General features: G+C 42.2%; 1 protein-coding gene across 1 annotated transcript; it reads left to right on the forward strand.

Moving 5' to 3' along the window:
* The first annotated feature begins 2,068 nt into the window (after positions 1 to 2,068).
* On the forward strand, positions 2,069 to 13,775 carry DYNLRB1 (dynein light chain roadblock-type 1). Its single transcript, XM_086932289.1, has 4 exons — positions 2,069 to 2,303; positions 8,360 to 8,435; positions 10,638 to 10,805; positions 11,421 to 13,775. Exons 1-4 carry the CDS (start codon positions 2,301 to 2,303, stop codon positions 11,462 to 11,464), a joined length of 291 nt encoding a protein of 96 aa, XP_086788415.1. The 5' UTR covers positions 2,069 to 2,300; the 3' UTR covers positions 11,465 to 13,775.
* The last annotated feature ends 367 nt before the right edge of the window (positions 13,776 to 14,142 follow it).

Genomic DNA, 14,142 nt, shown 5'->3' on the forward strand with positions numbered 1-14,142 from the left:
TATTTGATATATCCAAAAATTTAGACTGTTGGATAGGAATCTGGCACGTAGAAGGTGGGGGCGACCGGTGAATAGGTCACTGGTGGGGCTTGGTGCCAGAGCCTTCTTTGAATATGGAAGATAAAGATATTAAACCACTTGCCTTCTTGTTTCTTGATTCTTGCTTCTTGAAGTCTTGAGTTGAAAGTATAGAGAGAAGCTGAAGTGACGCTGAAACACCAGTTGAGCACGTAGAGGGTAAGTTCAAATCGTCGTGCAACATCAGAAACACAGGGGGTCTGCCAGCTAACTATTAAAGCTACACTGTCAAATACTGAGTCGACTAGATCTCAGAGTGTATACATCCTAAAGACAGTATGTTGTGTGAAAAATTGAGATGGATGGACTTAACATGCAAAAAAGACTGATGCATTACAGAATATTCATAAATGGCTAACCAGTACAAAAACCTTCATATAGGGTTTCCATCAAAAGAGACTTAATGATCAGTCATATCATCTGGCCAAACCCTAGTGTGGAAGGCTAGTCCCCTGATCATAGGGACATTGTCGATGTTTTGGGGTTTGGTCCAACATCATAAATGAAACCTCCATAATGATTGATCTTTGATGGAAAAAAGGCAGGTGCAACAGAACAAAAAAGTGTGACTTAAAATAGGATGGAATGCCCTCCTTGTAACAACTTTATTCTATGGACATGACATGCCTCCTAATTAAAAACAGAACAGTGCAAGAGGACAGTAACAAATATCTGCCTATAAATGGGCCAACATGTTTCTGCCTAGTGGGTATTCAATCCCTCGGCATTCATCAGGGCCTCTGCTCTTATACTTGTTGCACTCCAAGTTTGTGAGACAAATAGATCACCACCTTCACCATAAACAAAATAATGGAAAATAGAAACATTGTTGGTTTATATGGATGGTTACATGTCATTGGAGACTGGTGCATTTAAGATAATGTTAATTATGTCATGCTTTCCTTCACAGGATTCACTGTAGTGTAAGTGAGTCGGAGGGTAAGTCACACTTTTTTGTTCTGTTGCACCTGTCTTTTTTCCATCAAAGATCAATCATTATGGAGGTTTCATTTATGATGTTGGACCAAACCCCAAAACATCGACAATGTGCGGTCTTGTCCCTATGATCAGGGGACTAGCCTTCCACACTAGGGTTTGGCCAGATGATATGGCTGATCATTAAGTCTCTTTTGATGGAAACCCTATATGAATGTTTTTGGACTGGTTAGCCATTTATGAATATTCTGTAATGCATCGGTCTTTTTTGCATGTTAAGTCAATCCATCTCAATTTTTCACACAACATACTGTCTTTATGATGTATACACTCTGAGATCTAGTCGACTCAGTATTTGACAGTGTAGCTTTAATAGTTAGCTGGCAGACCCCCTGTGTTTCTGATGTTGCACATTGAGTAGGAGCTGGGGATAAAACCAGGTGTGGGTCTTTAAATCTTATATCCCTTGGACCCTTTTGAAATCGTTGTATTTACCAAGTTCAAATCGTCGCCATCAAAATGTAGTAATTTAGTCCAGGCAAGTGGAGGTATTTTAAAGAGGATTTATTGATGGTAAATAGTTAGGAACAAGTCAAGATCTAGTCCCACCAGGAGCAGCCAGCAGGCAGCTCAGCCCCATCATAACTGTGGCTATCTTTCAACCTCCACCCAACATTCCATCATGAATAACAGTGCAGAGGCATCCCACTAGAAAGCATGACGTGGATATAAGCATGCATAGAAATATACCATAAGTAGAATATAACATAACTCTTGCTGCTTTCAGTCAAGGTAAGCATTAGGGGTTACACAAGGTACTATTGGTGCTTCCTTCATGATGTCATCGTTGGTAGTTTCTTTATCCAGGTTTTCTGGGTAATGTAGTTTGTTTTTTTCTTGGCTGCTATTTAATAAACAGTGAGAAAGGACAAAAAATACTCGCCTCCGTGTCTTTAATACAAATCTAGCCTTTTTAACACCAAAGCTAGGAAACATATCAATTTATATAAATTATATGGAAAACGTACATAGTGCAAAGATGGCCGCCTCGTTTACACACCGAGTTAGGCAGTCTCTAGAGCCTGTTTCCGGTTCTTTGCCTGAACTGCCTACTCAAGTTTATTGGAGGACATAGGTCCGCCCACAGCGAAAAGACGAAGCATCGTTGGCTTTGCCGTGTTTAGTTGCAGTAGGGCGTTTACGCGCATGCTCTGGTGCCTCGTCAGGTTCTGTGACTGTTTGGTCGATGAAAAGAATTTTGTAGAGGTAACTACATCTTCGGTGACATGGTAAGTTCTCGGGTGTTGCAGCGTTAGTTAAGGCTTGAATCTACCCGCTAAACCACTCGGCGGAATCCAGTGTGTGCAGGACAGAGAGGCAATGCCTGCCGGTGATCGATGCACACTGGGCGCGTAGCAGGGGGTCTCTCACGTAGCTAACTGGAGGTAGCGATGGTCTCCCTTCGCATCATACTGATGGGTGATCCACATTTATCGCTATGAGGATGCTGGGACCCAGCTGTCAGAAAATCGACGAATTGCTTATGCTGATTTGGGGCTGGGTCCTTTCCTTCTGCCATATCCAGTCGTTTCTTTGATCACCCTCTTCTACCTTTTATTATTCCCCAGGGATATGTGGAATTTACATTTTCAACCTAAGCGCCCCCCCCCCCCCCCCCCCCCCCACACACACACACTTTATCTGTTGTAGTAAAGAGGTCACCCAGTTTTCAGGCATTCCCATCGCAGACGGCGACTGTGATCCTAGTTTTTGATGCTCTCAATCTCTGATCCCACCCACGCACCGTAAACCATCGGACTACTGGTCAGTGACCACTACTTAACAGCCTTCAAACCGTTCCTGGCCCTGCCTTACACTCCCAATCTGAAACATTTCCACGCGCGTGTTGTATTAATATCGAAATCTTACACTATACATAGACATTACGCTTATAGTCACCAGTATTCACTGTACTTTTGGCTTACGAATGGTAAACATCTTAGAATATGCGTCTTGAAATCCACAAAAACGAATGACACATTTTTGTTTTATGTTTTGACGGCGTTGTGTGTGTGTTTTTAGGGTGTAGGCGATGTTGTGTTGGATTTGAAAAATGTGTCTAAGTTTCAAAGGGTAAGTTTATTGAAAGTATGTCACAAAGGATACAGCAAAATATCAAGTAGCAAAACATCAAAGATAAGTAATACAAAGCATAATATTAATGGTAGGTGTCTTTAAAACTGCATTTTTTCCTGCTTAGAGCTCGATCTGCCCTTTAAAAAAAGCTTTCTCGTGCTTCTGATATTTTTGGGTATTCCGTAGATCCTGTAAATATGTTGCCTCGTGAGTGCTTGTTCGATTAAACTGCTTAGTTACTGGTTAGTTGGTGGCTAAAACTGCTTACAATAAGAAAACCTTCGTGTAATTAATCTGTTGCCATAGTACCCAACGTGCTTGTATTCTTCCTGCCAACAGGCAGGTTGCCACTCCCTTTGTAGCTTGTCGTTAAAGGCAACCTCGTCGCTTTTAGGAGCAGTGCAACGCGTTGTGTTTGCAAACTTTCCTTGTTAGTGGAGACGTAATGCATCCGTGGCTTATATTTTTGTGTGTTTGTATTTCCGATACATTATTATTGCTTTCTTTCAATTAAAGTGTGATTAAAAAACGTAAAGTAGTGGGTGGTATTGACAATCACCTCCGTAAGAGTAGGTTCAGTTTACTTTTCCTAAAAAAAAAAGTCTAATCTTTAATGTTCCGATATACTTTACCTTGACGTAAGAATCGTGTTTTCTTGTGATGCACATTCAAACTTACAAGGTTTTCTGGGCCCATTTTAAGTTCACATCTCTTTTAAGAAAGCACCAAACTGCGCTGTTAAAATCATATGCAATAGTTAATAACATTTTTTCAATTCATTTTGTATTGCAAGCATTTGCTAGCTACATTTAGGCAGTCAGGTTTCCTTTACTTCATTTTATTTCTGGCGTATGATTGGAAAAATTACAACACCTTGTCAAAATCAGAGAGCCACTGGCTTTACCATTGTATTTTCCAGATGGAAACTGTTTGAAGAATTGAAAGCACTTAATATCGTGCAACGTCCAGGTTGTGTTGGAGTTTGCGCCCTTCGAACAAAAGAAATCACTTCGTGCTTAACCAAGAACACTCTACCTCTTTTGTGCTGAGAGAGCAGTTACCTGAAACGGTCTTACTGCCACGTTCGGTCTACTTAGCCTAACTACGCAGTGGTTTATGCATACTGCCAGGGTCTTTTCCAGTCCAGTGGTACTGAATTGGTTTTGGCCTCTTTACTTTAATCCCAGTCCCAGTTCTCCTATTGTGCTGCCACCCCCCTCCCCTGCTTTACTACTCTGGTGCACATCCCTTGTAGTGCTTGCCTAGCTGTGCATTCTCCCTCCTTTTGCCCATTCTTGTGTGGTTCTCTCTCTATCTTTGATTATTGCTCTTTTCCTTTTTTCTTGTGCTTCTATCTATTTGTGCTGTGTTTTTTTTTTTTTTTTTTTACCTTTCCTTTGCCCATTATCGGCGATGCTTAATCCTCGACTCTTACCACCAGTTTTTCCCCCGGATCCCTGCCACAGTTCTCTTGCCTCACATCTAGCTCCGCCCAGCTCCCCTCCCTCCTCCAGGACCTACTTAATGGAGACTGCAGCAGGATGTGTCAAAGGCAAGCCTGTCTGTGCCTGGACTGCTCCGAGCGCCAGGACCCTGGCCTACGCAGGTAAAACACCACCGCCCTCTGAACACCAAACGACCCAGCAAACACTATTACCAAGTTGCACCAAACTTTATGGAAGGACTGTTCTCCTGCTCCAGACACACCTTCTCCTGCACCAACATCCTTCGGCAAAGCACCACACCGACTGCTCATCAAATCACACCAGAAGCGACCCACCAACTCCACTGCCTACCCCTTTCATGTGCTCTATGTGCAAGCACGCTACCAAACTATGGGACCTGATTTCCACCCTCGCACTCGACATCCTCTTCCACACTAGACCTGACCCAATCCTGTATGGGCCCTGGACATTGACTTTGCAATCCCCGACAGAGCTAAGATCACCCACCAGGACCGCACCACCAAGCCAGGTGGAGGAACAGCTATCACCCACAGAGACAATACAGTGCACCACAGACACTACCACAACCCCCATGGAACACCTCACCTGTACGCTCCTCACTGACGACTAGACCATCAGAGGCACCTTCGCATAACGTCCTCCGGGCCTGTGCTTTAGGGTCTGCAACACCATCACAGACTTCATTGCGCCCTTAACCCTGGACTCCAAGTACTACATCTTCCTCACTGACCTCAACTTTCACATTGACCCCAGTGACCACAGCACACCTCAACAGTATGAGGGCCTCGGACTGACCCAGATTGCCCTCGACCCCATGCACACTGCAGAGCACACAATGGACCCCATCTTCACCCCCATCAACTGCATCAAATACAGCCACGAACCACGTCAAATACAGCCACGTTACAGAACCCACATTGACCAGTCACGCCATTGTTCACTTCTGTATCTCAGGCCCCCACATCGCTACCCCATAGATGTCCAGCACAACTGGGCTAACATTTCAGAGACCAGCTGGACTAATGCCCTCAACACCTTTAAGCCGGCTGCTACCACCAACCTGGAACAGGGAATTTAGAATGTCAATGAATGGATCCCCAACTGCGCAGACAGCATTTCCTGCAACAAGCAGAGAAGATCCTCCAAAATGGCCAGCTGGTACCCCCAAGAACTAAGAACAGCAAAACATGACAGCAAACAGCTGGAGAGGCGATGGTGCACCAGTGAAGACACCACCGCCAGGGCAGCCTTCAAGACTTCCCTCAACATTTACCACCGCCTGCTGGAGGGCAACAGAGAAGACAGCCCTAGCAGCACACATCAAAGCCAGTGCCAACAACAGCAAGGAACTCTAAAGCATCATCAAGGAATTCTCCAACCCGGCTATCAGCAAAAATATCACAAGAGCTGTGCGACAACATCGCAGACTTCTTCCACGACACAATCTCAACCATATACAGAAACTTCGAACCTAGACGAACATGAACTGGCCACCTAGGACCACTCCATCATGAAACCCATCCACTCAGGAGCACCCAAAGACTCATGCGCACACCATATCTTCAACCTCAGAAACCAGAGGATTGGCCAAGAGCTCACCATCCTGCTCAACACCTCAATCACCACTGCAACATTTCCCGATGCCTGGAAGCACGCCAAAGTCAGACCACTACTCAGAAAATCCTATGCCTACCTCGGTGAACTAAAAAACTACTGTCCAATCTCCCTTCTCCAATTCTCAGCCAAAGTAATGGTTAAGACGATCAACAACCTGTAACTCATGACACCCCTGGAGCAGAACCAGCTACTTAACACCTCCCAATCCAGCTTCCACAGAAACCCATTGCACCAAGACCAGGCTGATCGCAGCCACTGACGACATCTGAATCCTCCTCCACTCAGAAGAAACAGCAGTTCCGATCATCCTCGACCTCTCAGCAGGCTTCAACACTGTATCCAATCGCACACTGATCAAAAGACTCCACTACATCAGCATCAAAGGGGACGCATTCAGATGGATCACTTCTTTTCTCACCGGTAGAACACAGTCTGCCTACTACCTTTCACCTCTGAACCCAAGGATATTGTCTGCAGTGTCCCTCAGGTCTCATCCCTCAGCCCCACGCACTCAACACATCTATGACCCCGCTAGCCAACATCGCCAGATCTCACTGTCTCAACATAAAATCCTACGCCAACAACACCCAAATCGTGGGTAATGGTTAAGGGATAATTGCCTGAAGCTGAACATGGACAAAACAGAATTTCTGATCTTCTGTAGCAGCAACCCAGGGAACGACTCCTGGCGTCCATCCTCGGACCTGGACTCCCACCCACCGACCACACCAGAAACCTCGGAATTATGATTGATAACAAGCTCACCATGAAATCACAGACCAACCCCTTGTCCTCTGCATGCTTCATCACTCTGCACATGCTATGTAAGATGTTCATGTGGCCACTCCTACACGAGACCCACTGTGACACAGGCCCTCATCACCAGACAACTGGACTATGGCAATGCCCTCTATGTAGAAATCATCGCACACCACCTACAGAGACTGCAAACCAAACAGAATGCCGCAGCCAGACTCATCCCCGATCACACCTGACAGACCCATATCACACCCCAACTTTGGCAACTCCACTAGTTTCCTTATTGAACAAATTGCAATTCAAGCTACTGACCCACCACAGAGGGTTCTTCTCAACCTAGGACCCGCCTACATTACCCACCTCATGAACTTCCATTAACCATTGAGAACAATACGCTCCGCCTCCCTATCACTTGCCCACACTCCCCGCATCTACCGAAGCAGAATTGGAGGATGCTCCTTCTCCTACATAGCAGCAAAGACATGGAACAGCCTCCCCACACTGCTCCGGGCCATCACCTCACTCCCAGATTTCCGAAGGGCCCTCAAGACCTGGCTGCTCTACTGAGCCTTGACGGTACCTGCAGGCAGTTGGATACCCTATCAGGTGATTAACAGAGCGTTATAAATCCTGAGTGATTGATCCTTTCGTACAACAACTGTGCTCTGTCCTCATTGTATTAGGCCAGTGGAGATGTATTTAAGACCTTGAGATGGGGGAGATGGGAAAGGGGAAGAGGTTGTAAATTTGTATGTAAAACGTCCCAAAAAAGACTTATCCAAAGCATTCCATCAATTTAACAGGACAATCTATTCTCACATTTGATATGGTAAATGTTGATTACTCAAGTTGCAAAAGTCCTATTGTGTCAATGTGAAACAGAACTACTAAGAGCAAAAATGTTGTGAATTGTTTGAAATTTGCAAGAAAAAAAGGCAATAGATTCTGGGTAATAGTAGGTGCTTTACCACAGTTGTAAAGCATTTGCCTGATATTGTAAATGATGAGGATGTGGTATATAGTTTGTTGATGCCCTCTATGAATCCTCTGCTTCCCTGAATACTCTGGTAGGAGAGATGGGGATGAAATATTTGTCAAGATGTTCTAATGATAAAATTGTTAACTTTCTCTTCTGCTAATATAAAAAAAATATTTTAAAAACCGTGCAGAACCCTGGCCTGGACGGTTTATTGGAGGCTTTTTGAGCAGTAATTCTTGTTTTGGGGCTACAATTCAATGTTTTGTTTTTAGATTAAAGAGAACGCCTAAAGGGGGCTAAATAGACTCATGGTCATGCAGTACCTTTTTTTTGTAAAAAGTTTCTTGTTACAGACATGCAGTGAATTCGGTTTTTTCCCATCTCCCAGGCTGAAGTTGAAGAAACCCTGAAGCGAATCCAGAGCCAGAAGGGAGTACAAGGAATTATAATTGTCAATGGTGAAGGTGAGGTGTATTTCTAATAGTGCTGTTAAAATCCACTTTGTAAGAATTAAAAAACACTGAGATAATATGGAGGACCGATTGATGCTAATTTACTGGGGTGTTTGAAGAAAGTATCAGATGGGGGAGAACTAATTAAATGAAGAAATACCAACATGGAGCAGAGTATAATATCCAGAGCAAATGTTTGAGAATTAAATGTAATTTGGTAGAAAGGCATATAAGGAGTGAACAATGCAAACACAAGGCAAGTCATCAAAGGATAAGGCAGTTGTAAAATGGGACTCAGTGGCATCTTGTACATGCCATCACTTTGTTTCTGGAAGCTGGATTATGCTGTTCATTGAAGATATTGGGTGTTGGAGGCTAGGAGATACCCTAAGGCTAGGCCTGATAATGCAAAAGGGAGCTCACTTAACATAAAGGCAGACCTAGAAAGAATGAGTAAAAGTGTGACAACAGTGTTGCTGATGAGAGAGGAAGTTGAACAGCCTCTAATAAAAGCAGAAAAAAACATGTATTCAGTGGAGGTCGTGACCGTGCAGGAAAGAGCGCAGAGAGAACGGCAGGAACACAGAGGAAGAAAATAGTGCACTTTTTAATTTTTGTATTTTTATGTGGTGAATGACTACTCCACAAAAAGCTCTTGTGGGTGCAGTAGAACACAGGTGGGGAATTATAGCTGCCAATGCAAAGTGCAAAAAGAACAATTGATGGACAGAATGCAGAACAATGTCATACATTCACCCCAGTACAGAGATCTGGGCCTAAATCCATCGTTGTTTTGCTCACCATGCCGTTCCAATTTGGACCCAGCCATATGCAAATCAGTCTTGACCTGTGCCCAATGAGAACAGTCCAGCCCAAACTGCCAGGCCAGGTCCACCTGGACTGAAAACAAGCATCCTAAGACTAGTTTCAGGGTTTGACCCCTCATCAGCCAGGATAGATTGACTCCAGTGACATGGAAAGCACGGGACTCCCATCTTGGCATACCTGTCCCCCTCGGGATGACAAATGCAAAAAGAACAATTGATGGACAGAATGCAGAACAATGTCTTACATTCTACCGGAGCGGGCACTGTGAATGAGAGCTAGAAGTGGTAACAAAGCAGAATATGTTAGAATATGCTACTAATAAAAGATATACCTTCAACTATGTCAAAGACCTAAGGAGAGACCTAGAATCAGTGGAATTACACTAGTGAAGCCAACCGGGCTGATAGGAAGCAAGGCAAAAAAGGGTGACAGAATTAACACTATGGCAAAGTGGATATTTTGCTAGTGGAACGTTTAACTTTTAACTGTGTGGCAGAATAGAATTTCAGAAAATATAAGAAACCATAGTGAGCTGGACACCAAAGTAGCAACAAAGAGAAGCAGTTAAAATATGCTGGTGAAACTTACATGACCTGTGGTGATTGTCTACTACCAAAGCTGATAATGTAGTGAACAAGAAGAAGCGATAGAAAGTTGTTGCTATACAGGATCTCTGAAATATAGATTAGATGCTATGGGTAGGAACGGTCAAGCAGAACTGTAAAAGACTGGGTGAGACTAGTTGAGCAAAAGGAAGTAGGAATGATAGAGATGTGAATGCAGTGCATATAAGAACGAGGGAGATAGTCTGTATTAGGAAATGCACCATACCGTGTTTAGTAGAGTATACAACTCACGAGGAAAGTAGAATGGCACACTTAAGTCTGCTTTGGGAAGAATGAAGAAACATGGGAATGATGGTTAAAGCTGTGTAAGGAATCCCATACACAGGGCGAAGGGAGACATTATTGACTTGAATACAAGGAATAGGTGGTAGAGGTTACTGGGCAACTGCATTGGCCACAAACTTAAAAAAAAGGGTAAAAGATCCTACTACCTATTAACGTTTCTGCAGCTTTAGATTTCGATTTTATCTAAGGAGATTATATTGACTGCATACAGTTTGGCAAGTGCATTAAAGCAAATTTGCTTACAAGTTTTGGCAAGTGAAACAGGTATATGATGGAGGAAACGTACTGCCTGCTGTCATTTAGTGCAGCCTTGTACTAACAATAGAGATTTTCTGTAGAACGAGGAGGTTAATGTTTCTTAAGACCATAAAGCTTATGGCATTGTCTTGAGGTGTCATGTAGTTCGTAAGGAAAATATTGTACAGTGTTGTTGCTTAAGTAGTCTTTGTATCATTCTTTTCTCTCCATCCCACAGGAATTCCCATCAAAAGTACTATGGACAATTCAACCACTTTACAGTATGCTGGTCAAATGCACAATCTCATAATGAAGGCTCGAAGCACTGTGCGAGATATAGACCCCCAAAATGATCTCACATTTCTGCGAATCCGGTCCAAGAAAAATGAGATAATGGTCGCACCAGGTAACTTTAGCTAAGTTATGAGGGGAAGGACAATTAAAACAGACATTGGGAGTGCATAAAGATTTCGTTTTTTAATATAGTGAAAAGGGTTTCAGCTTCAGAACTTGCATAAAATGGGTAAAGCATGTGCAGAATAATTTCTACCAAACCTCTCATACAGATGGGTATCCAAAGTACAAGCCTCTGTCAAATATTCAAATTGTTATAGGACAGCTAGTGGTAGTGCTGGCTACACAAAACCAACATGCACCAGGTATAGCACACACAGCAGCTCATAGACACACAACTGGTACCACACCAGTGTCCGAATTACTATGTACTTGGGAGTTTTGGACATTCACTGACTTTTACATTTAAAGGGTTAATTCTGGTTATCACATGGCCCAAAGTTAGGAGTGGTACCCCCTTTGCCCAAGTGTAGGGTCAGACCCCAGTCTGAATGGTCATGTGGTATTGCTCCCAGTCCAGTACCATGGGTCACGTCTTTGCCCAGTGAGATTAGATTATACATTATTAGGATTTTTTGAGGACTTGATGGCTACATTTGTTTACTGTGTAAAACCATGGAGGGAAACTAGCTATGGAATATCCTAATGTGTATTTTTGCCTTTTCAGATAAAGATTACTTCCTGATTGTCGTCCAGAACCCATGTGAATAATCTTTACTGTTCCCCTATGGATTTCTAAAACTTTTATTTAATCGCTAAAAAGTACTTGGATCAATCCCATTTAGCCATCCCGATGTCAAGGGCAAAACCTGCTCTTCCTTTTGTTTGCCGAGAACTTTAAGCCTAAATTCATCTCCAACCTGCAAGATTCTCCAAACAACAAAAGCACCTTTGAACTACAGAAATGGACATAGGAGCAATATGCTTTTCATAAAACAAGTTATTTAAACCTATATATTTGTCCAGATTTTATCATGCGTCAATCCTGAATTTTCTGTTTAGGATAATAAACTGTGGTCGGTGCATTTCTATAACTTTGTGCTAGATCTTAATTTTGATGATACTCCTTTTCTTGCCTGGATATTATATGTTTGCTTTTTGCACAGCCACCGCCACACATTCCGTCAGCGAGGAAGTGCTTTTGAGTGTAATGTTAAAATAAGTGTGTTATTGCAAGAGATTTTGATCATTCCTTGCTGGTCATGTGGCTTACCCTTCTGGGTTAGGGGGCTGTGCAAAAGGTTTGAAAGACGCTCCTTGGGGGCTAAGAGGGTTTCTTTTTGATTCGTGGCTAGATTTCATTGAGAGAATTGGGTAAAAGACTGCAGTGGTTTGCCTCCCTTGACCTTCTATTTAATTGAGCCCCATCTTGTGTAATTTAAAATATTGGCAGAATGACAAATGGTGACTGTGAAAAGTGCTTTAAACATTAATTTGAATGCCACTTACTTGGCCACTGTGGATATGATATCTCACTATAAGGCTGAAACACATTTTTATCACATTCCTCTTAATTATTGCAACTCCCCATATGTTAGTTTGTCGACCTTGAATGATTTCATAATATGTACACACAGAGTGGATTAATTCAATGCCCACTGACACATACTGAGTTATAATTATTTGAGGAATGTGGGCTGCGGGTTTTTAAGGTTTATTGAACAATTCTTGTATTTGTGGTCTGCACAAGGTAAATGCGCACGAAGAGGACACAGCTATGCGCCTACAACCCGTAGGCCGACTGCGATATTTAACATGGCCAGTGGCCAGTTATCCATGACATATATCGGTGTGGTTTTTAAGTTTTAGAAGGTGAAAAGGCATTCTAGGAATAACTTTGCTTTCACTGGTTTGCTTTGTTGGTTGGTAAAACTGCTCTCTTCTCCTAACCATTCAGCTTATGTGCACATGTTTACTATTTCCTGCAATTGGCATGGAGTAATGCAAAAAAAGCAACTCTGCATTTTCTGACGAAGTGAGTGATGAAGTCGGAGAGACAAATGATCCTCTTGTCAATCCAGCCTGCAGTTGAGCTTGGGCTTTACTAGTTGGTTATAATTAAGGCTCCCAATTTTTTGGAATGTACAGAAAGTAGGTCTTCTTCTGAGTGACTTTCCACACTGTCAATGTGTAGATTTACAGCAAAAAGTTAGACCAGCATTAGCTAAAGCCAATGGGGTTGGTGTTGGCCGCCAGCCTTTTGGATTTGCCAGTGCTTGTTTTGTTATGCTTATGTACAACGTCATTGTTTGAGAAGCTGCTGGTCCATCATCTATCTAAAAGTAAAATATTGGCTAATGGCCAACTATTAATATTATTTTTTGCCAAATGCACACCTTGACATAGTAGTCCTTGGCATTTCAGGTAACTACTTTGTTTGTGGGCATTGTCTTTGTGAAAAGGCAGAATGGCATAACTCACAATGAAGTTAGCTAATGGTGGAAGTGAGCCGACCCATTGCTCCATTATGTATGCACTGCTAGGCAGAAGAAAATCTGAATGACACAATAACAGGCCAATGGCTGAAGAGAGCAGGCTTAAAGCCCCCGTTAGTATGTTTGTGTGTATATAATATTATACACACATTTAGTAAAATCAAAAGGTTTTGGCTAAAGCCAGACCTAACATGGAAAATTTTCTGAAATAACAGGTGTGTAGATGGTTCGTACTGTAATAATGTTTTAATGGGTGCATTGTTGTATTATATATGGCAGCTTACAGTGCTAAAACCTATGTGTTACCGCAAATTTATTTACTAAAAGTGGAAATGTACTAGTAATAACCATATTTAGCAATTGAACACAAAATAAATATGGCTAAAAACTAGTAAGATAAGCAAAAAAGAATTACAATAAATCTGGGAGGCTGCTTCATAATTTAAGCTGCTTTTACTTGTATTTATTTCCAGAGGCCACAGATCGGAGATACTTTTGATGCTCCTAATTTGGTACATCTAATGCTTTTTTCGCAATCTGCAAATGCTGATGTATGATTCTAATAAACATTTTGCGTATTATATCTAGTTTTATGGTTAGAAATGTATTCTTAGTATCATTTTGAACAATATGTTGACTATATGAAGATTATGAGCATCCTTTACTTTTTTTGTGTTTTATGTTAATTTGTCTGATTTACTGGTTATATTTAGCAAGAATGAAACAAAAATATGTGAATTAGACGTCTACAAGGACCAGACCATGATAGTGCCATAATTATGTACAATTCTAGGCCTATATTTATTTATTTGCTTTATTTCTGCCAATGGCCATAAAAGTGCTACAAATAAAATGATTATAAAAGGAAACTCAGTACAATAAAAGTGGGAAAATATATATACAGATACTAAGCATAACATATTCATAGAAGTATCCACTCTTGGCCTGCAGACT

The sequence above is a fragment of the Lissotriton vulgaris genome, chromosome 7 (genome assembly GCF_964263255.1).
Source record: "Lissotriton vulgaris chromosome 7, aLisVul1.2, whole genome shotgun sequence".
Taxonomy (NCBI): Eukaryota; Metazoa; Chordata; class Amphibia; order Caudata; family Salamandridae; genus Lissotriton; species Lissotriton vulgaris.